At 34.9% G+C, this 23,957-nt stretch overlaps 2 protein-coding genes across 2 annotated transcripts; both read right to left on the minus strand.

The window, feature by feature from the left end:
* Positions 1–536: 536 nt before the first annotated feature.
* Positions 537–7,329, minus strand: LOC132049735 (ATP-dependent zinc metalloprotease FTSH 8, mitochondrial-like). The gene is given in 7 exon segments (XM_059440653.1): positions 537–914; positions 916–1,029; positions 3,564–3,791; positions 3,923–4,690; positions 4,797–5,234; positions 5,953–6,083; positions 7,181–7,329. Coding segments are annotated over 6 exon segments (2,010 nt in total). The 5' UTR covers positions 6,043–6,083; positions 7,181–7,329; the 3' UTR covers positions 537–542.
* A 6,776-nt stretch (positions 7,330–14,105) lies between these two features.
* LOC132049736 (ATP-dependent zinc metalloprotease FTSH 8, mitochondrial-like) lies at positions 14,106–19,667 on the minus strand. Its single transcript, XM_059440654.1, has 6 exons — positions 19,509–19,667; positions 18,632–18,761; positions 17,458–17,907; positions 16,452–17,216; positions 16,080–16,307; positions 14,106–14,904 (listed from the first exon to the last, which is right to left on the minus strand). Exons 2-6 carry the CDS (start codon positions 18,719–18,721, stop codon positions 14,323–14,325), a joined length of 2,115 nt encoding a protein of 704 aa, XP_059296637.1. The 5' UTR covers positions 18,722–18,761; positions 19,509–19,667; the 3' UTR covers positions 14,106–14,322.
* Positions 19,668–23,957: the final 4,290 nt, after the last annotated feature.

Here is a 23,957-nt window from a genome sequence, read left to right on the forward strand (position 1 = left end):
GAATCTAAATACAGAATTTATGCATGCATGTAAGAAGAAACACAAGCTATATTAATTCACTTTTTTTTTTTCCTGATAAATCATTCAAGGGGTACCCAAATTTGTGTTGCTAACATCAGGGCTGGTAATTTTAACAATTTTCTAAAATATGAAGTAACTAGAAAGTCGCTACTCTGCATTGTCATTTACAAAATGTGAGCCCACAATTATACCAAGACAATCCCCTTGTTGCAATTCCTAACGCGTTTATGAATAAGCTTTTCACTTATCAGGAAAAGGAATCAAGAACTTGACAAAAGAGAACTAGTCATTTAACCTGAATTAGAAACTCAAAGCTCGATGGAACAAAAAAAGGAAACGAAAAGCTGTGCACCTTTGCATCTAAATCAAAGTTCAAGTGATTTCTGAACTTGATAGGCATGCTTTGTACTTAATATACTACATTTAGTTGTAGGTTTTTTCTATTATTTTGTTTATATAAATTTTTTCTTCATTGCACCTTTTTTTACTAGATTCCATCATTAAATTGCCATTTCCTACGCTTAAAGCCCAACATACTTTGTGCCTTTCTCTATTCTTTCTGGCGCTTTTCCACCTTTGACAACACTGACTGGGATATCTTCAGTTTCTCCATTCTCTTCTTCGAATCCTTGCTTGAACCTGTAATAGTTTGTGGGCTCACTACTCTCGAACGGGCGTTCACCCAATACCCCGACCAGATCTTCTTGATGAAGGACCTCCTTTTCAAGTAGCAATTCTGCAATGTGAGCTACATGTTCTTTGTGTTCCTCTATAAGTTGTAGAGTACGTTGATATGCCCTGGCTACCCATTCTCTAACTTCATCATCAATGAGCGCTGCCGTCTTGCTACTGTAGGGCTTTGATGTCTCAACTGCATCTTCTCTTTGCGGAAACCGAAAGAAGACCAACTTTGTCGCTGAAACCGTAGACTGCTACCTGGGCATACGTCATCTTGGTCACTTTCTCCAAATCATCTTGAGCTCCGGTTGAGATTTTTCCAATCAAAACCTACTCAAAATTAAGAAGTTAATATCCATATTAACAGTGTAAAAATCTGATTTATTTGTGAAAACTAAAAGAAAGCTGCTATTAAAGATTTAAAGAGACTGCATTTTCATTAAGGTACATAGTGACTAGATCTTGTCCAACAACGACGTATTATATGTGAAGTTTCATTTTAGTTATTCATTCTATAGAATCCAGAGTTATCATATATGGCCTACTACATTGCATATCTTTTCTTTGGGTTGAAAAGCAGAGAATTGAATATGACCAAACACATTTGGAATCATTTAGGATGTATGCATTTAGGCATGTTACCCTGTAAAAGTTGGTGCGTGACATTGTCTTCTTAAATACGCCTAGAAAACTAATCATTCATACTATGACAGCAAAAAGGGTAACTAAAATAGTCGAGCATAACCATAACACAAGTAATTCATGTCATAAGGGATTCACCCTCTAGAGACCAACTGAAACAAGACTTGCATCCCTTCCAACAAATCTAGAAAATCCAAAACCTGATGCGCGTTCACTGGAGAACTACGCTTACACCAATAATATAGGTTGTGCATACACTTATTCTTAATTCTAGAAATATGATTCCTATGCCCTTCAAAACAAGCCTTGTTCCGTTCCATCCATAAGGTCCAATGGCGGATGCACAATGGGATGGTCCTCCATATTTGCTTCGGCTTTCTGGGTACCCTTTAGGATTGCCATTCAACCAACAGGCTCCTCACAGTCTGTGGCATCACCCAGGATACACCACATATGCTTAAAAATAGTTCCCAACACTGTCTAGATACTCCGCAGTGCAGGAAGAGATGATTTACTGTTTCCTGGGTTCCTTCGCATAGATAGCATCTATTGCATAAGCTAATACCTCTTTTCTGCAAATTATCTTGAGTCAGACATGCCTCCCAAGTTGCTATCCAACCAAAGCATGCTACCTTTACTGGAGCTTTTGTCTTCCAAATCATCCTCCAGGGCCAATTATCAACGCCATCACTAAACTTCTTTATTAACAAATCATAGCAACTTTTAACCGAATTTTTTTTCCCTTCACCACTTCCCAGATTAGCGCATCCATCTTTCTATGATCAATAGAGACTGAATTAACTGTTGAAGTAGTAGACAGTAATCTTCAATCTCCCAATCATTCAAGTTTCTTCTAAGTTCAATATGCCATCCTGAATCTGAACAATAGTTCCAGCCTTGTTTATAGAACAATTGAACAGATTAGTGAATTTTGACTTCAAGCTTTCCTCCCCTATCCATTAATCTGTCCAAAATTTGATTCTCTGGTCATTCCCAACTTCTAGTTTAGTATATTCTAAAAACTCTTCCCATAATTTACTACATCCTCTGTCCTAATTTATGTGATACAACTTCATCTTTAGTCTGTCCCAAAAAGAATGATACATTTCTATATTTAAAAATAATTTAACTGAAAACTTCCCCTTGTACCCTTAATGAAATGATTTACAGCCACACAAATATACTATGGCTTGTTTTATACCACAAGTTTCAAAAATCTTCCTTTCTTTCTCAAATCCATGCCCAACAAACTATATCACATTAATTGGGACGGATGGAGTAATACATTTCCATATGCCTCACCTAGCATTCTTGTGTAAATGTGAAGGTCTCCACTCACCATTATTACCATAAATAGCATTGATCAATTTCTTCCATATCTCATTCCCTTCCATCATGTACCTCCATAACCATTTTAAGAAGCAAGCTCATATTGTGCAATTTCAAATTTCTCACACCTAGGCCTCCACCTTTTTTGTCATTTAACGCCACTTGCCATTTGACTAAATGCATCTTTCTCTTACTAGCATTGCCTTCCCAAAGAAACTGATTTCTTATTTCCTAAAGAGAATGTCATAGGAATCATCTTGAAGTACAATGCAAGGATTATCCAAGACCTAGGAGTGGCAAACGGGCTGGTCGGATCGGATATGCAGGTAGAAAACGGGTTAAACAAAAGCGAATAAAATACCCGACCTGCCCATATTTAACACGGATAAAAAAAGGGATTAACCTATCCATAGTATCCATGATTTCAGGAATAGTCAGGTGTGAACACACTAAAAGCCAAAATAAGCTTAGTCTCCCCAGAAAACAACGACAACGTACCCAGTGAAATCCCAGAAAACAAGAACTCATGAAAAATAATAAGCAGAGAAATAAGTATTGATAATATGGATATCCATATTATCCATCTGGATATCCATTTTTAGTGGATAATATCCATATTTGATCCATTTATAAATAGTCAGTTATCCAACCCATATCTAACGGGTCGGATTGGATGGTTACTTAATTTTTTTAACCGTTTTGCCCAGCCCTACCAAGACCATATAAGGAGACAACCTATTTTTTCACCCAATTGGGGGGGGGGGGGTCTCTTTAACAGTCTTTGGCAGGAGTAGTTTGCATATGCATCCAGCATGATGAGATTTTTCCAAAAGATTAACTGATAGTGCTGTAGGGAAAACATGTGAAAGCAAGGGGACAGTTGATAAATTTACCTGCTCAGCAGCTCGTCCACCAAGAGTCATACATGTCATATCAAATAGCTGCTCCTTGGTCATTAAAAGATTTTCACTGTGAACATATTGAGCAAATCCTAGTGCTGCTGTACCACGAGGAATAATTGTCACTTTAAGCAATGGTTCTGCATGTTCCAAGAACCAACCAGCAACAGCATGACCAGATTCATGATAGGCAATTGTCCTCCTTTCCAGCTTGTTTATGACCTGCAGAAATCAAAAAATTCATAAATTATATATTCAAACATAAGGTTTTTTGCCATTTGCAAGTCTTAATAGAACCTACAGGATTGCAATTTATAACAGCATCTCAAGAAGAAAGTGAGGAGGTTGGATACCTTGTTCTTCTTCTCTAGACCACCAATCACCCTGTCTATTGCTGCCTCAAAATGTTGCATTTTGATTTTGGTACTCTCACTCCTAGCAGCAACCAAAGCAGCTTCATTACAAACATTTGCAATGTCTGCTCCAGCAAATCCTGGTGTTAGAGCAGCAAGCCTCTGTGAATAGAACGCTGCCTCTTGATCAATTTTCAACTTGTTCAGATAGATTGTGAAAATCTGTTCACGACCTTTTATGTCTGGTTTGTCAATTGTAATCTGGCGATCAAATCGACCAGGCCTTAACAAGGCTTTGTCTAATATATCAAGTCTATTGGTGCCCGCAAGTACAACTACCCCAGATGTGGTTGCAAATCCATCCAATTCTACAAGCAGTTGATTTAAAGTTCTTTCACGTTCATCATTTCCTCCAGAATAGCCTCCCCTCCCTCTTGTTCCACCAATTGCATCAATCTCATCGATGAAAATAATACTAGGTGCACATCGTCTTGCCTCCCGAAATAAGCTCCTAACTCTAGCTGGTCCAATACCAACAAACATCTCCAAAAAATCTGAACCAGAAATAGAGAGGAAAGGTACACCAGACTCTCCTGCTGTAGCTTTAGCTAGAAGTGTCTTTCCAGTCCCAGGAGGACCCACTAAAAGAGCACCCTTAGGAATTTTGGCTCCTAAGTCCTCGTATTTCTTGGGATCCTTAAGGAAGTGGACAAACTCCATGATTTCTTGCTTAGCCTCCTCACATCCAGCCACATCCTTGAAGAAGACCTGTACCATAAAAGTGCCAACTGACGTTAATTTCCAACTAATCATGAAATAAGAAAAGACTGTTGGTTATTTTGAAACTGCACCAATAATGGGAACTAATTCGCACCTTGTTCTTTGCATTTTTGTCCATCTTCCTGAAATGCACTTTACCAATATTAAGTAATCCACGAACACCTCCCAAATCCATATAATACATGATAGCTAGAAGCAATACTGTTGCACCAAACTTCATTGTTTCTGGGAGCCAATCCAACTCATTAACATATACCACAGGGACATAATTGTGAGGGTCTATTCCAGAGGCTTCTTGTGCTTCCTTAAGCTTCAGCTCAAATGACTCAACACTCCCAATGTTGAAATAGTATTTGTGGTGGCTCAGGTTTCTACTACCATTTGTAGGACCTTGAACTGTGTCATCACAAGTTTGATTATTACCAGGTGAAGAACTCCTTATATAAACTGTGGCTACTTCTTTGTTAGCAACAACAATTCGATCAACGTGACCAGGTTCAAGTAGCTTGTTTTTGAACTCTTGGAAGCTAATCTGAGAATTTACATAAAACGAGGTATCCATGACAAAGAGAAAATACAACCATCTGATGAGAATAAGACAAACACTTCCCCCTCCCAGAAAATAGAATCCTCCTAAGTCACCACTGAAAAGAATTAACGTATAAAGAACTACATTGCTTCTTTAATTTCATAGCTACACTGTAATACCTTGAAAAGTAGTTCTTCATCAATATAATCCACCTCGTAATATTATTACTTTTATAGATATCAATATAACCAATTAGATTAAGAGGAATATGTTTCCTCTGCAATCTAAAACTGAGATGCAAGTGTCACATGATTGAATGAAATAGCATGAGCACAAAAGCTTCTTTAAATGGCATTTGGTTTAAAAAGTTCTATTTTCGAAAACAGCCAAATGAAGTTGATTTCATCTCGAAGACCAACTCCAAATCGATTCTTCAAAAGAAAACTAAGAATTTCATCCATGAACGTCCTAGCTTGAACACCCTCTATCCTAGTGTCCTCATTTACTGGTACGGTTTATTATTCTTTCATTTTCATTCTTCCACTAGGGAAATGAATGATTACATAAAATTGGTCATAACATTGATATCAGAAATTTTACAATCAAGTCATATTGAACTCACACTACTTAAGGCATTAAAACTCGTCCTACCATAAAAGAAAAAGGAGCTGAAACAATGAGAGTTAGGAACAATACAACAAACTGTTGGTTAAGAACTAACCTCCTCGTGCTCAAGATGCTTCAGGAGTAATATTGACGACAGAACAGAGCCAAAAAATAGCAACACAAGTATATAGTGATATTTCTTCATGAAGTTCTCCTATCGGTTTCCGTATTCACTTGCACTTTCCCCTGCCAAAGATTAAACCAAAGAAAAAAATTTCACCATAAACAAGCTAAAAGGGAACAAAACATTTAAAAAAAAAAAAAAAGTGGACATCATGTCAGGAAATGTTACTTATCACTTATTCCATACATCAAGGTTTTCACACTAATAAAGTTTACACATGTGGTTCTCAATAGTATACAAGCACTTTTACACCATTGTTAAGACATAAGAGGCCACACAATATTGTGCCGCCTCTACTCTTTTTTTTTCCTGAAAAAGAGGCAACACAATGCAAAGTGCATAATATCAATATGCACTACTTACTACTTTTTCAGTTCAGGAACTCTTAAAAGAAACAGCAATAGCAGTAAATTAGAATACACAATATCTCAACCAGCTTACTGGAAATAGGCAATTTGAATCCCTAAAACTATCTCTTAACCGATTTCTTACTAGTTTTGCACAAAGTTCTATAACCAATTTCTTGTATAAAGTACATCTACACATTTTCTTCTAATATTAGTCTCGATTCTCGACCGTTATCTGTAATAATACAAAGTTTAATATAAATCTAAATACACTAATGATATCAAATCCAATGTTTTTATATATTAGCTCACTTCAAATCATTTTAACTCCATCATTATGTTCTCTAACATCAAATGCAACTGATCAATGATAATTAAACAGGAATAAGGGGCTAATTTATTTTTTTTTTTTGTCACTTTAAAATCAATTAACTTATGACTGGTCATTCAAAAAATAAATTTGGCTGAAAATCCATTAAAATCTGACTAAAAATACATTTGGGCATGTCAAATTAGCTAAAATGCCAAATATGACTTTACATGTTAGCAACTAGAGACAAATATTTACCCACTAAAAAAAAAAAAAAAAAAAAACCCAAAACCCCAAGACAAATATTTACCAACTAGAGCCAAATGGTTAAACTTAAAGACTAATTTGTTAGATATTTACAATTTCAGTATATGCTTGACTTACAAGCTAGAAGATTACTGTACTGTAATTATAAGGTAAAGGGTGCTAGTTTATTAAGTATATTATTATTGAAAACCTAGTCACATATTGACCATTACTATGTGAGATTTGATGAACTTACCTGTAAATGTTTGCAGAAATAGCCTTGGCTTGTTGAAGGAGTTGGCGGGGCCAAAGAGACTCTCCAATTTGGTATATTTTTAGTTGGATCAATATTTTAGTTTTAGTTGTTGATTTTGAAAAAGTCACATTTGGCATTTTAGCTACTTACTCCGTTGCGCTACATGTGACATTATTTTGATAATATACTTTTATAGTATTAAAACATAATTACTTTAACACTTTCCACTTAGCTTTTACACCCACCTAAATAATACGCCCTCCGTTCTAAAAAAAAAATTGTCTTAGCTTGATTTAGCACGGAGTTTAAAAAATAAATGAAGACTTTTGAAATGTATGGTCCAAAACAAGTCTTAGATATTTGTTTGGCCGTAAATCATCGTCAGACATCTGTGGTCGTCCACTTCCTTCACTTGAACACCTCAAGTGACCTTTGTTCCATTTAGACACCTCAGGTGGGCAACTGATGTTTCATTTAGGCGTTTTTCGCTGAGTTAGAAAATTGTGTGACCTTCACACAAAACAGGCGCGTGAAGAGCTTAATTTTACGATTTTTTTATATTTTTTATGTCTTCTTCTTCCTTCTCTTTCATTCCAACACTTCCTCCACCATAAACCATCAACTTGCCACCGCAACACCACCACCAGATAAGTTTTCCGGCATAACGATGATAACAAATTGACAAACCCTTCCACTACAAATTAACAAATTGACACCACCACGGTTGCAAAAATTTTTTCCTTTGTGCAATAAGTTCCTCATCAAACCCGGCTCCAAAATCATTCAAACAACTTTGATTCTCAACCAAACTCTTGAATACATCATGAACAAGTTCTTAATGCTCTTAAGAACAATATTTAGCGCACCTAATTGATTTAATTATTTTCTCTTCCGAGCTTCTAAGCTCCTTCCATGGAGGTCACATTTTTTTTTCTTTTTAAAACACGCCTTCCCCAATCGCAATTTTTTTCCCGAATGTAGCATATCTCCATTGAAGAAGAAAATTTGAAGCCGCCATTGTTGAAGCTCAAAGCTTCCAATTTGAATTTTCGGGTTGCCTCAAACGGGCTCCATTTTTAGTGGGTGATATCTCAAAAGAACCGGAACGTCGTGAGGAGTTCGAATCCGAAATTTGGTTCTATTTGGTTGAGATTTGAGGAACTCGCCATTAACGTAACTTAAAGCTTCAAATTGGAAAATCAAATTTCCGAATTGGAGGACTGCAAAAACAAAAAAAATAATGAATTGGGGGCTATAGATTAGTGCCAAATTTTGAATTATATGCTTTCAAAATGGATCAAAATCTAATGAAAACAAAAAAATAAAAATGGAGCCTTTAGAAGAAAAAAAAATGGTGCGCAGTAGTAGAGGTGTAGAAAGGGGGAAGGAGGCGTGGGGTGGGTGGGGGAGGGTTTAGAAAAGTAGGTAATTTATTTATTTATTTTGGTGAAAAATAATTTTTTCCTTTTCTTTTATCTTGTAATTGTTTTTTAAATTATTATTTTACATCCAATTGCCACATGTCCATTTTAATTAGTCACCTATCATTTGGATGACACTCATTTTGCAATTTTAGCTGATTGCGAAAAAGTGTCTAAATGAAACATCGATTCCCACCTGAGGTGTCTAAATGGAACAAAGGTCAGTTGAGGTGTTCAAGTGAAAAAACTGGACGACCACAGGAGGCTGGCGATGGGTTTGGCCTTTTAGCTACTTACTCCGTTGCGCTACATGTGACATTATTTTGATAATATACTTTTATAGTATTAAAACATAATTACTTTAACACTTTCCACTTAGCTTTTACACCACTAAATAATACGCCTCCGTTCTAAAAAAAAAATTGTCTTAGCTTGATTTAGCACGGAGTTTAAAAAATAAATGAAGACTTTTGAAATGTATGGTCCAAAACAAGTCTTAGATATTTGTTTGGCCGTAAATCATCTCATAAAGTTCAATTGTTTCTAAATATAAAAATGTGTCAATTTTTTTGGGGACATACTAATAAGGAGAGTAAGACATTTTTTTGGACGGAGGGAGTACAACCAGTGGCGGAGCCAGGATTTTCATTAACGGGGTTCAAAAAATAAAAAAGTAAACATGCAAAGAAATCAATCGGGATTCAACATCTACTATATGTACAAAGAAAAAAAATTTAACCATGTATAAACAATATTTTTTCCCGCCGAAGGGGGTTCGGATGAACCCCTGGGCCTTATGTGGCTCCGCCCCTGAGTACAACATATCCACAAGTTCCGAAAGTTCTAACCACATGAATGTTATAACATGTATATGACCATAAGTCCTTTCCTCATAGTTACATGACTTTCCCATCAAATTCCATAAAAGTTTAGTGTCAATTGTAATTTTGAAGCAACTAAGAGATAATAGTCAAAATACTCCCCAACGTTTGACCAAAATGCCAACTACACACCGAACCTTTGCTTTGGTCCTATTACCCCCTTGGACAATTTTTTCAATATTAAAATGCCCCTTTTTTCTTTGATGTGGCGGTCCAATATGACAACCTCAAATTATTTACAAGTGCTTGTCCACACGCGCTCATTTTTTATTAATTTCCCCTTCCTCCATCCATTTACTCTTCTTCAAAAAAAAAAAAAAAAAATCTCTCAATTTTCCACACTCCATTTTCAGTATGAGGATCCAAAAACCCATACCCAATTCTTCTTCATCTTCATCAACATCATCATCATCATCATCATCTTCATTAGGAGTTGAAAAAAAAAAAAATCACACCAACTTCCTCAAATTTGATCCAAAAAAATCCAAATGTGAAAGAAAGCTTCCTAATACCAAGTAGAACAAAGTTCATCCATTAATTTGATCAAACAATTAAGAATTTAAAGAAACCCACTTGGTGTTCTTCATAGTTTTCTCCAAATTCCTAACAATGGAGTTTAATTTTCTCCCCAAATCAACTCAAAGAATTAGTGCTTAGCTTAAACAACTCCAACCAAGCAACAAGTAGTAACTCCAAACAAGCAACTTTCAATCGATTTTCTTTAACGGATTAGATTTTCAACCTTTTTTTTTTTTTTTTTTTCGCATTTTCGGTTTTTTTTTCGATTTTTTTTTTTGAATTTGATTTGGGAAAAAAATTCAAATGTGAAAGGAAGCTTCCTAACACCAAGTAGAACAAATTTCATCCATTAATTTGATCAAACAATCAAGAATACATAAAGTTCTGGGTTCGAACCCCCGCTCGAAGCATAAAATAAAAAAAAAATAATTTCGCAAGGCGGGGGTAATACAATCTTTAAGGAAAAGCTAAAGTTATGCCGGATCCGTCAAAAGTTTTTTTCCTAAGACATAGTTTAGTTATGCCTTGCGGGCGAATTTTAGTTAAGGCATAACAAAATTATGCCCCATAAGGCAAGAACTTTTCCTTAATGCATAGACTTTGCCTTATAAGGCAAAGTTTAAGTTATGCCTTAAGAAAAACTTTCGCATTATGGGCATACTTTTAGTTATGTCTTTAGGGGCATACTTTTTAGTTAAGGCATAACTAAAAGTTTACCTTGAAAAGTAAATATATATATATATATATATATATATATAAAACAAAGTCGCACTTCAACTTAAACACAACTAAAAGTCGCCCCTCCGGCGGACTTTTACTTAAACACAACTAAAAGTCCGCCCCCTGCAAAGAAGCATATATATATTTTTTTTTAACTTTTCAAGGGAAACTTTTAGTAATGCCTTAGCTAAAAGTGTGTCCCATAAAACATAACTAAAAGTATGCCCCATAAGGCGTAAGTTTTCCTTAAGGTATAACAAAAGTTTGCCTTATAAGGCAAAATTTAATGGGCAAACTTTTATCTTGTAAGGAATTATCAAAGTTATGCGGACCGCGATCTTATTTAAGGCATAAGTATGCGGGTCCGGCATAACTTTGGTAATTCCTTCACAAGTGTATGCCGTTGGGGGCATAGCGAAATTTAACTACACCTTGCGAATTTTTTTTCAAATTTTTACGTGTGGGTTCGAACCTGGAACCTATGGGTTTTAGCCGAAGGGCAAAATTTAAAGATTTCAAATATGAGGCAAAATTTAAAGACCACCCCAAACGAAGGGCAATTACTGCGAATTGCCCTTTAAAAAACCCACTTGGTGTTCTTCATAGCTTTCTCCAAATTCCTAACAATGGAGTTTAGTTTTCTCCCTAAATCAAAGAATTAGTGCTTAAACAACTCCAACCAAGCAACAAGTAGCAACTCCAAACAAGCAACTTTCAATCGATTTTCTTTAACAAGATTAGATTTTCAACCTTTTTTTTTTTTTTCCGTGTTTTTTTTTTTCTTGATTTTTTTTTTTTTTTTTGAATTTGATTTGGGAAAACAGTTCACTATCCTAGCTCTAAATTTATAATGGGTATTATTTTGACCAAAAAAATGGAGATGGGTGTTAAATAGGGTGAAGAAGAAGATGAAGTAGCCTAAAAATGGAGGGAATTTAAATTTATCTATGTGGCATCTATGTGGCGGTCTCATTTTAAAACACATCGTTTTTTTAAAGGCTATAACGCGCCACTGTAGTCACGCTCTTGTCCACATCAGCAAAAAAGGGGCATTTTAATACTGAAAAAAATTATCCAGGGGGGTAATAGGTCCAACGCAAAGGTTAGGTGTGTAGTTGGCATTTTGGTCAAACGTTGGGGGGTATTTTGACTATTATCTCAAGCAACTAAACAAAAGTACTTAAAAATTAATTTAGTGACTTTTGTGAAAAGAATATCTCAAAATTGAACTGTTATTTGAAAAATTAACTCCAGAAATAAGGCATTTCATACATTTGCTTGAATCTGCTTTGGAAATTGAATCATCATAACACACTATAATTTTGCAAAGATTTTTTCCATTTTTTTTTCTTTGAACCTCTTGCTTGTTGAAATTTTTAAGAGATTTGACATAAAACCAAAACTTGTAATGAGGCGTATGTTTATATGATCGTTATTATTTGAGACATATTCCCCCCCCCCCCCCCCACCATTTTTTTTCTTTTTTGGATATAGTAGGTTTGCAGAAACAGAGTTGCAAGTAGGGGTGGGCGTTCGGTTCTTCGGTTCGGTTTTATCAAACTTCGATTCGGCTATTTTGGTTTCGTTTTTTTGAAGGTGGACACCGAACACCGAAACAAACTAGTTCGGTTCGGTTCGGTTCGGTTCTTTCGGTTTCGGATTTTTCAATTCGGTTTTTTGATATGATATTAGAAGCGATTCCATTTACCCTAATTCATATTCTCAAAAGCAATAAAACATAAAACTGACAAATTGAAATCAAAATAAAAAAAAAAAACAGGATACACAAGAACAGAAAACCATAATCATAATATAGGATTACTAGATGTTATATACATACAGTAAGAATAATTAAGAAAACACATAAAGGACATACATTAATCCTAAAGACACATCCTAGTCACCTTTTTTTTTGTTAAGGATATTTGATTTTCTCAACTGAAGTGAAAAATTAGGGATACAAAAGCAAAAGAGGGCTTGTTACAATTGGGTTTTTTTTTGGCTTAAACTTAATAAGCCTGGACTATTAAAATTTTTTGGGTAATGTATTAAATTTCTGTTCTTCGGTTCGGTATCATCAAAGTTCGGTTCGGCTATTTCGGTTTCGATTTTTTGAAGTGAACACTGAACACCAAACCAAACTAGTTCGATTAGATTCTTTCGATTTCGGTTTCTTGAAGTTTGGTTCAGTTCGGTCCGATTTTTCGATTTTCGATATTTATGCCCAGCCCTAGTTCCAAGAAATATGCCTTAATGAGACACTGTTTTCCAGCTCCATTACGTAGCAAATGTCAGGAGTATCTTCCTAAAACGCTATATACAGATGGAGACTAATTACCAACTTCGAATTTCATCTTTTAATGTTATTTGCAGTTTAATCCTACAATGTACTTTCCTTTTCTGTTAGCCACTAATTGGATTGTTAGATTGATGATGTCATCGGAAGTTCTAGCTCGTATGTATCTATATGTGTAGTAGGATACTAGGATTAAGTTATGTAAACTGAATTAATTATTTTACAAATTATCAATGTAATTTAACATACTATAGCGGGTCACTTATCATTTATTTTGTAGTAAGTAATTATTAGTCAATACATTGCCTCTTAAGTGGCCTGATTATATAAATATTTTTTGGACCACTAATGCATAGACATTAAACTCAATTGGGTGATCAACTTTCTACGCTTTAATAGGTTGTCTAACGATTCATTTGTTGAGTTTGGTAGTATCCTTTTTGTCTCAGGAGTCGGGACTTTTTTATCTAACCTTTCATGTCCCACTGGTATTAATTAGACTATTAAAAGTAACTGCTTAATTCTTTTTAATAGTAACCTGTAAATTATTGGACACTCATTTTAATTTCTGATTGGACACTCATTTTAATTTCTGTCATCTTCTCAGTGTGTCATTTATTTCATTATGCTCATTTTAGTTCGTGATCCCAAGTTTGATTGGTTGTTTGAATTGAGGTTAGTTGCAACCTAAATTTGGAAGAAAATAGGTTTATGGGCTAAGGTTCAAGAAGAATTCTTCTGTTAAAGTGTCATAGCGGAACTATTAGTAGCTAAGTGTAAATGAGAGTCCAAGCGGGACATACGTAGTGAATGTTCAGAGCTGTTTGACGCTTTCGGGAAGCCTCTAAATACATTTAAGGACGAACTTTTATTTAAATGGAAGAGATTGTAACAACCCGATCACTCGCTCTGACCATTTGTGTTTCAATTCATTATTTTGAGCATTTACATATATAAATATTTCTAACTTGTAGGTACGAGCCAGTTGTTACCTCCCATTCATTTTGACTACCTAAATTTGGAAGAAATAATGAGAGTAGCAACTAATCTATAGTGTTGTTTGAAATTTTTGGAGCACAGTGGATAGATTGAATCAACCTGGTGCAACATTTTTTCGTCTTGGTTACAATTTGTAATTTAATACGGCTTTATCATTAATTGGAAGAGCCAACCTCCTTTGACTCAATAATGAAACCGCAAAAATTAAAAGACCATCGCACAAATTTACAAGATATAACTATTCCTACATCTGCTTTTTACTTCATATAGTATTACATTTGGTTGTAGTTTTTTCTATTATTTTGTTCATATAATTTTCTTCTTCATTGTACCTTTCTTTACTAGAACCCATCCTTTAATTGCACATTTCCGCTTTACGCTTAAAGCCCCAACGTACCTCGTGCCTTTTTCTATCTTTTCTTGCGCTTTTTTGCCTTTGACAGCCCTGACTGGGATAACCTCTGATTCTATAGGGATATCTTTAGTTTCTTCGTTCTCTTCTTCGAATCCTTGCTTGAACCTGTAATAGTTTGCGGGCTCACTACTCTCAAATGGGCGTTCACCCAATACCTGGACAAGATCTTCTTGATGAAGGACCTCCTTTTCAAGTAGCAATTCTGCAATGTGAGCTACATGTTCTCTGTGTTCCTCTATAAGCTGTAGAGTATGATCATACGCTTTGGCTACCCATTCTCTAACTTCATCGTCAATAAGTGCTGCAGTCTTGCTACTGTAGGGCTTTGATGTCTCAGATGTATCTTCTCTTTGCGGAAAAGAAAGAAGACCAACTTTGTCACTGAAACCGTAGACTGCTACCTGGGCGTATGTCATCTTGGTCACTTTCTCCAAATCATTTTGAGCTCCGGTTGAGATTTTTCCAATCAAAACCTACTCAGAATCAAGAAGTTAATATCCATATGAACATTGTGAAAAAATATGAATTTAGTGAAAAATTGAAGGGTAGAAAAAAGCAAGCTGCTATTAAAGATTTAGGGTGTGTTCGGTTGATCAAAAATTTTGAAAAACAAATTTTCTCTGGGAAAACAAGTTCCGTAAAAATGAGGAATATGAGTTCCCTAGTGGAAGTAGGGAAAACAAGTTCCACAAGTAGCATTCCATTGACTGTGTCCTCCCCACCCTCCAACACATCTCATCTCACCCCCACCTCCTAAGCCCCATTCCACCAGCCCACCCCTACCCCCCCGCCCCACCCACCTCCCATTGTATTGGCTAGATTATATACAAGTGCTTTTAGGATGATCCCCCGCTTGTGCGATCACACTGGATATGTTGTTGTTGTTGCTTTTAGGACAATATTTTTTGCTTTCGCATCCAACACAAGAAAATAAGTAAGAAACCCACTAGGAAAAACATTTTCCTTCATACTGAACACACCATTAAAGAGACTGTATTTTCAATAAGGTACGTACTGACTAAACTTTGTGCAACAACGAAGTATTATATGTGAAGTTGCTTTTTAGGGTTATTCATTCTACAAGAATCCAGAGTCGTCATATTAAGGCCTACTTCATTGGGCAGCTTTTCTTTGAGGTTTAAAAGCAGAGATTTGAATATGACCAAACTCATTCAGGTAATATTTAGGAACACACTTAGGCATGTAACTCTGTAAAATTTGGTGGAATGACACTGTTTTCTTAAATACCCCTTGAAAACTGCTCATTCATATTATGACAGCAAAAAGGGTACCTAAAATGACATGCAGCAAACATCTTTGACGCCTACAAATATTTGATCATAACCATAACACAAGTAATTCATGTCACAAGGGATTCATCTTCTAGAGGCTAGCCATTTCCTTCCAGTTTAGGGGCAGAGCAGATTATCAAAAAAAGGTGATTTCCTAAAGAGAAAGTCATTCTTGATTTCCCAGACCATATAAGGAGACAACAACCTTTTTTTAAAACCAATGTGGGACTCTCTTAACAGTCTTTGGCAGGAGTGGTTTGCATATGCATCCAGCATGATGAGATGTTTCCAAAAGATTAACTGATTAGTGCTGTAGGGAAAACATGTGAAAGCAAGGAGACAGTTGATAAATTTACCTGCTCAGCAGCTCGGCCACCAAGAGCCATACATGTCATATCAAATAGCTGCTCCTTGGTCATTAAAAGATTTTCATTGTGAACATATTGAGCAAATCCTAGTGCTGCTGTACCACGAGGAATAATTGTCACTTTAGGTAATGGTTCTGCATGTTCCAAGAACCAACCAGCAACAGCATGGCCAGATTCATGATAGGCAATTGTCCTCCTTTCCAGCTTGCTTATGACCTGCAGATTTCACAAACGTAGCTTTACGTTAGTATATTATGTTATCCAAACATAACCAAAATTTCCATTTACAAGTTCTTAACAGAACCTACTGGACTGCAATTTATAAAAGCATCTCCAAAAAAAGGTGATGAGATTGAGTACCTTGTTCTTCTTCTCCAGACCACCAATCACCCTGTCTATTGCTGCCTCAAAATGTTGCATTTTGATTTTGGTACTCTCACTCCTCGCAGCAACCAAAGCAGCTTCATTACAAACATTTGCAATGTCTGCTCCAGCAAATCCCGGTGTTAGAGCAGCAAGCCTCTCTGAATAGAATGCTGCCTCTTGATCAATTTTCAACTTGTTCAAATAGATTTTGAAAATCTGTTCACGACCTTTTATGTCTGGTTTGTCAATGGTTATCTGGCGGTCAAATCGACCAGGCCTTAACAAGGCTTTGTCTAATATATCAAGTCTATTTGTTCCAGCAAGTACAACTACACCAGATGTGGTTGCGAATCCATCCATTTCTACAAGCAGTTGATTTAAAGTATTTTCACGTTCGTCGCCTCCAGAATAGCGTCCCCTCCCTCTTTCACCACCTATTGCATCAATCTCGTCGATGAAAATTATACTAGGTGCACATTGTCTTGCCTCCCGAAATAAGCTCCTAACTCTGGCTGGCCCAACACCAACAAACATCTGCATAAATTCTGACCCGGAAATAGAGAGAAAAGGTACACCAGACTCTCCTGCAGTAGCTTTAGCTAGGAGTGTCTTTCCAGTCCCAGGAGGACCCACTAGAAGAGCACCCTTAGGAATTTTGGCTCCTAACTCCTCATATTTCTTGGGATTCTTCAGGAAGTGAACAAACTCCATGATTTCTTGCTTGGCCTCGTCGCATCCAGCCACATCCTTGAAATAGACCTGCACCAAGAAAGTACCAATTGACTTTCCAAGAACTAATCATGAAAAAACTTGCATGCGTTGATAAGAAAATACACATTAACTCAATCCAAAAGCAAGTTTATGAGGTGAGAATTGTCCGAGACCATAGAGAGAGAGAGACAACCAATGTGGAACACCTAACATGAGTCATTTTTAAAATTTTCAGTGAAAAGACTGCTGATAATTTTAAAGCTGCACCAATAAACAAGCTAATTCTCACCTTATTCTTTGAATTTTTGTCCATCTTCATGAAATGCGCTTTACCAAAGCTAAATATTCCAAAACCACCTTTTCCACCCTGCAGTCTCCATCCCATATAACAAATGATAGCTAGATTGAATACTGATGCAAACTTCACCATTACTTGAGACCAATCCAACTCATCGGCATATACAACAGGGACATAATTGTGACGGTTTATTCTCAAGGCTTCTTGTGCTTCCTTAAGATTCTCCTCAAATGAATCAACACTCCCAATGTAAAAATAGTACTTATAGTGGCTCATATTTCTTATACCACTTGTAGGACCCAGAACTGTGTCATCACCAGTTTGATTGTTACAAGGTAAGGAGCTCCTTACATAAACTTTGGCTACATCTTTGTCAGCAACAACAATTCGATCAACATGACCCGGTTCAAGTAGCTTGTTTCTGAACTCTTGGAAGCTAATCTGAAAATTTGCATAAAGCAAATTAAGCATGGCAATGAGAAAATACAACCATCTACTGAAGATAAGAAAACACTGCCGCTCCCAGAAAATAAAATAATCCTGGTAAGTTACCAGTCACCACTAAAAAGACTTAACATATATAGAATTCTCATTGCTTATTTAATTTCATCAGTATAATCCCCTTATATTATATTATTATATTTCTATAAATTCAAAATAACCAATTAAATTAGGAAGAATATGTTTCAAATTGGCAAGCTATAAATGAGATGCCAGGGTCACATGGTTGAGTGAAATAGCATGAGAATCGAAGTTTTATTAAATAGCAAACGGTTTTGAAAAGTTTTTAATTTCAATAACATCTAAATGAAGTTGAGTTCATCTCGAGAACCAACTCCAAAGCCGATTCTTCAAATGCAAACTAACAATTTCATCCATGAAAGTTTACCAAAACCTAGTTTCCAAATCAAACCCTACCTTGAAGACCCTCTGTCCGAGTGTCCTCATTTACTGTACAGTTAATTGTTCTTTCATTTCCATTTCTTTCACCAGGGTAATCCACAATTATGTAAAATTGGTCATAACATTGATATCAGAGATGGTACAATCAAGTCCATACTGAACTCTCCTCCTTAAGGAACTAAACTCATCTTCCCATAAAAGAAAAAGAAGTTGAAATAATGATAGTTATGAACTCAACAACAAATTCCTGGTCAGAACTAACCTCCTCCGGCTTACGATTATTCACAAGTAAGATCGGTGACACAACAAAGCCAATAAATAGAAAAGGTAGTATATAGTGATATTTCTTCATGGAGTTCTCCTAAAGGTTTCCTTGCTCACTGCACTTTCCTCTGCCAAAGATTAAGCAAAAGCAAATAAATTCACCATATATACACAAGCCAAAAAGGAACAAAACATTAATTAAAAAAAAATGTGGAGATCACGCCAGGTATTGTTAGTTATCGCGTATTTTATACATCAAGATTTTCACACTAAGAAAGTTTTAATACGTTGTAAGATTTTCACTCTAACATCAAAATGCTGATAAGTGAAAATCAACCAGGAACAAGGGGCTAATTCTTCAACTCAAGTGGTCACTCAAAAAATAAAATTTGGCCCAAAAATCCATTAAACCTGACCAAAAAGCCAAGTTGGCATGGCATGTCCAATTAGCTAAAATGCCAATATCATTTTTTTTTTTTTTGTAAAACTAAATTGCCAATATGACTTTCCAAGTTAGCAACTAGAGCCAAATAATTACCACTAGAAATAAAAAATCAATTTTACCAAGACCCAGATATATTTGGGTCTAGAAAATGCCTGCAAATGGAGCTTCTTTTTAGTAGAAAAGTTAATTACCAGCTCATCAACCTATTAATTATTTCAGCAAAATTACAACTTGGTGGACAAGATGATGGTTAAGCTTAATGACTAAGGTAACAAATTTCTTATATATTTACAATTTCTGCATTTGCTTCACTTGCTAAAAGACTACTGTGCTGTAACTATAAGGTAAATTAAGGTGCTAGTTTGGTAATATTATTTTGAAAACCTAGTCACATATTGACCATTATTATGTGAGAATTTGATGCGCTTACCTGTAATATGTTTGCAGAAATGGCCTTGGCTTAATGGACAAGTTAGCGTGGCAAAAAGGCCATCTAATTTGGCATATTTATATATGTGGTTCTATCTACGTTTTGTTAAAGAAATTAAATGGGGTGGGGTTGTTTTTTATTCTTTTTTTCAAAGAATGGGTTAGTATTTTAGTTTTTGTTGTTGACTTGAAAAATCACATTGGCATTTTAGCTTCCTTCCTGTTTAAGTCACATGATTTTTCTATTAGTTCGTTTCACAAAAACTAAATTATATATTTAGAATTTATTAATTTATCATTTATTTATTCTTAATTAAAAATCTTATTGCTACACAAATCTATGGCATGTTTAAGGTGATAAATTTCATAAGTGTTACAACCACAAGAATGTTATGGTATGTTTAAGATCACAGGTTTTAAAAGTCTATTTTTTAAAAAAAAAAAAATCATGTCAATTTATAATAATATCATATAAATCAGAACGAAGGGAATATTTAGCTTGCTTACTTGACTTTCCTATCAGATACCATAGAATTCTACTGTCAAATTTAATTTTGGGCAACTAAACATAAGTTCAATAATTTTAAGAAAATAAAAATTGATTCAGTGACTTTTGTAATTAAAGAAAAAACTTAAATTGACGGCTATTTGAAAATTAAACACCACAAATAATGCGTTCCATATTTTTTTTGTTTTGTTTTTTTCTTGTTCTTTGGATATAATTGGTTTGCAGAGACAGAGTAAGTTCCAAATAATATGGCTTATTGTCTTATTAAGACACATTGTTCCAGCCCCATTATGTAGCAAATGCCAGGAGTATATCCCTAAAACGATATATACAGCTGGAAACTTAAATTACCAACTTTGAATTCATCTTTTAATATTCTTATCTGCAATATATCATTTATATTACTAGGATATACTAGAACTTGAGTTATGTATGCTGAAAATTTTAATAATTTTATTTACATCACCATAATTTAATATATCATAGGTCACTTTTATTTTAAGGTTATTAGTCAATACACTTAAATATGTGACGGGAATTGACCTTGATGAGGTCTCCATTAACGTTTGCCGTTGGTGCTGTATCACTGTTTCTGGGTATTGCAAACTTATTGTGTGTTTCTTTTGATTTATGCTATTATCTGTTGTTTCTTATATTTTGATTATTTTATTTAGTTGTTATAGATACTCCTCCTTTTTTCCAGACTTGTTTTATCATGATTTTTTTTTTTTTTTGGTTTCGTTATTTTCATTCTCATACTGCTCTGTATTGCTTGTGCTTATATGACCTTTTTTTGTCATGCTTTTTCTCGAGTTGAAGGCCTTTCGGAAATAACCTCCCTACCTTCCAAGGTAGGGATAAGGTCTGTTCACACTTTACCCTTCTCATTCTCAGACCGCACATTGTGAATTTCACCGGGTATGTAGTTGATGCTGTTGGAAACTTATTGTGTGTTGTATCCTGCTAATGTCTAATCATGGGTTATAGACGGGATTTCTTATCAATATTTTAACTTTAAATCATCTGGAAAAGAATTTGCTGAGTTAATTTGGAAAAAAAAAAATACTACTCCCTCCGTTCCAAAAAGATTGGATCTTTTCGTTTTTCGAGAGTCAACCGAGTTGTCGTTTGACCGTAATTTTTTAATGCATCTTTTAAATATTTTAAATTATTAATTATGGTGACTTTAGTACTTTTGACGTAATTTTTAAATATGTAAATTTTATTTAAAAAATATAAACGATTATATGTTAAATCACACGGTCAAAATTAAAAAGTTTAACTCTCAAAAAGCGAAAAGTGTCAATCTTTTTGAGACAGAGGGAGTATTAAATATTTCAGTTGTGTCTATAGTAACCTGATTATGTAAAGATTTTTTGCACAGTTAATGCATAGATACTAAACTCAATTAGATGATCAACTTTGTACGTTTTGATTGTTGTCTTACAATTCATTTGCTGGACTTAGTATCTTTTTTGGTAGAAACTTCTTCATACGAGGTGTTTACACCAAATCAAGGGATGTATGACATGTGTTTGAATATGTACAACTATCACTTAATCATAATTAATTATTGTATATACTCATTTCATTTAAATCACTTAATCATGATTAATTGCATTGGTTTGGTGTAAACACCCACACCTGATGTGAGTAAGTATTTACTCTTTTTGACCCATGACATTCGATCTCACATTCCACAAATATTAATTACGCCATTAATAATAACCGTTTATTTTGTCTTAATACTCCCTCCGTCTCATATTACTTGTCCATTTTTCCCTTGACACGCTCCTTAAGAAATCATAAATAAAAGTATACTTTTACAACATTATCCTTATCGCTCTTTAATAAATTGTACTCTAATCAATATTGGTTACTTTCAAAGGCAATTAATTGCTAAGGTCAAGAAAGGGAAACTTCAATTAATTTTACCTTAGTTTTGTAAATGGACAAGTATTTTAAGACGGATATATTTAGTAATGTGGCTAATTAATATGGGACGGAGGAGTAGCTTGTAAACTATAGTCCCTCTATTATTGGGCACTCATTTAATTTCTGTTATCTTGTCAATATGTCATTCATTTCATTGTGCTCATTTTAGTTCGTGATCCCGAGTTTGACTGGTCCTTCTGTTAGACGAATTTGTGGAGCGTTCACGTTTTGATATATTTTCATTTTGACTAAACTAAATTTGGTACTTGGAAGCAATAATGGGGAGGTACTTTCTGGTCCAAAATAATTGAGGTTTTAGATTTAAACATATGGATTAAGAAATTCACTTACTCCTAAAAATTAAGAGGTGTATTGACTAAAATATTCTTAATTAAGAAGGGCCTTGAAATTATAGCAAACATTAAATTTGTTCAGGCAATTCGCAGGAATGCCCTTATTTTGGGGTGGTCTTTAATTTTCAACCAGCAAATTGGTGGTCTTTAATTTTTGCCCTTCGCCTAATACCATGAGGTTTGGGGTTCGAACCCCGGCTTAGTAAAAAAAAAAAAAATCGCAAGCCAGAGTTTTGTAGCAAAGTTAGGCCTATTCAAGCAAATGTTAGGCTTCAGGCAGAATTTTGAATGCAAAACTCTACTTGCAGGCAGAGTTTTGCAAGTCAAAGTTAAGCCTCAGGCATAGTTTTGAAAGCCAAAGTTAGGCCTCAGGCATAGTTTTGCAAGTCAAAATTAGGCCGCAGGTAGAGGTGTCAAAATGGGTTGGCCTAGCCCAACCCAACCCAGTCCTACGGGTTCACCCTTTTAATTGAAGGGCTGGCAAAATGGTAACTCAATCCAGCCCTAAGCGGGCTGCGGGTTAGGACGGGCCAGCTCTTTAAATTTTGGTCTTTCGAAATAACATTTTTAAGTGATTTTTGGTACAATTTGAACATAAAACTCTTGCAATATGAAATAGAATTTTTTACCACACATTCTTGCGCAAAACCATATCATGGAAGAAAAAAATTCAAGAGAACAAATATAAATTATTATTTTTAATCACTAGTTCAGATCACGTTCAAAAGAAATTAAACATAATATAAATTCTAAGACTAAAAAGTATTACTCCAGTTTTTAATTACTACTAGTAATACGTACATTCTTTTTTCACATTACCTTTTATCTTTTTGTCTAGTATATTTTTTTAAAAATTAATTAATTTATTATTCTTTTAAAACTCCTTATATGCGTAAGCAGGCCAAGTTATATAAAATTTAAACTTTTTTACCTCACTTATATGTAGGCCAAAAAAATCTTAGCCCAACCCTACTTAAATAAAGGATTGAATTGGGGCGGGCCTACATGTTAGTTCTATATTGACGCCTAGCAGCGAAAGTTTTGCAAGCCATCAGGCATAGTTTGTCTAAGCAAGAGTTCGAACCCGGAACCTCTAAATTTTTAAGCGAAAGGCAAAAACTAAAGATTTCAAATTTGAGGGGCAAAAATTAAAGACCAGTGCTTTTGAAGGGCAATCTGCACAAAAAAAACAATTTGTTCATTCAATTAGAATGTGTCAAAGGTAGATTTAGAAAAAGAATATGATTGACTAAAATCTCAATTATTTTGAACTAACTTTTAGATGTTAAATCCTCAAATATTTTGGATCGGAGGGTAGCAACTAATCTACAGGGGATAGATTGAATCGACCTGGTGCAACAATTTTTTGTCTTAGTTGCAATTTGTAATTTGTTAAGACTTTAGCCATTATTAATTGCTGCAATTTCAGTAACCTTTGAAGCGTTTTCCATCCAATTGTAACTTATTCCATGGCATTTTAAAAATAGTTAAGTTTTCTTATTTGCTAAAATGGACAAATAAAATAGTAATACGGAAGGAGTAATATTCACTTATTCAGCAGCCCTAGCTCAAAGCGATAACACAGGTACCTGTAAAAATGGAGGGAAAAATACCAGTAACTTCAGTTAAAATTCATTAGAAAGCTAAACAAGAG

This window comes from Lycium ferocissimum, chromosome 3 (assembly GCF_029784015.1).
Source record: "Lycium ferocissimum isolate CSIRO_LF1 chromosome 3, AGI_CSIRO_Lferr_CH_V1, whole genome shotgun sequence".
NCBI classification, from domain to species: Eukaryota; Viridiplantae; Streptophyta; class Magnoliopsida; order Solanales; family Solanaceae; genus Lycium; species Lycium ferocissimum.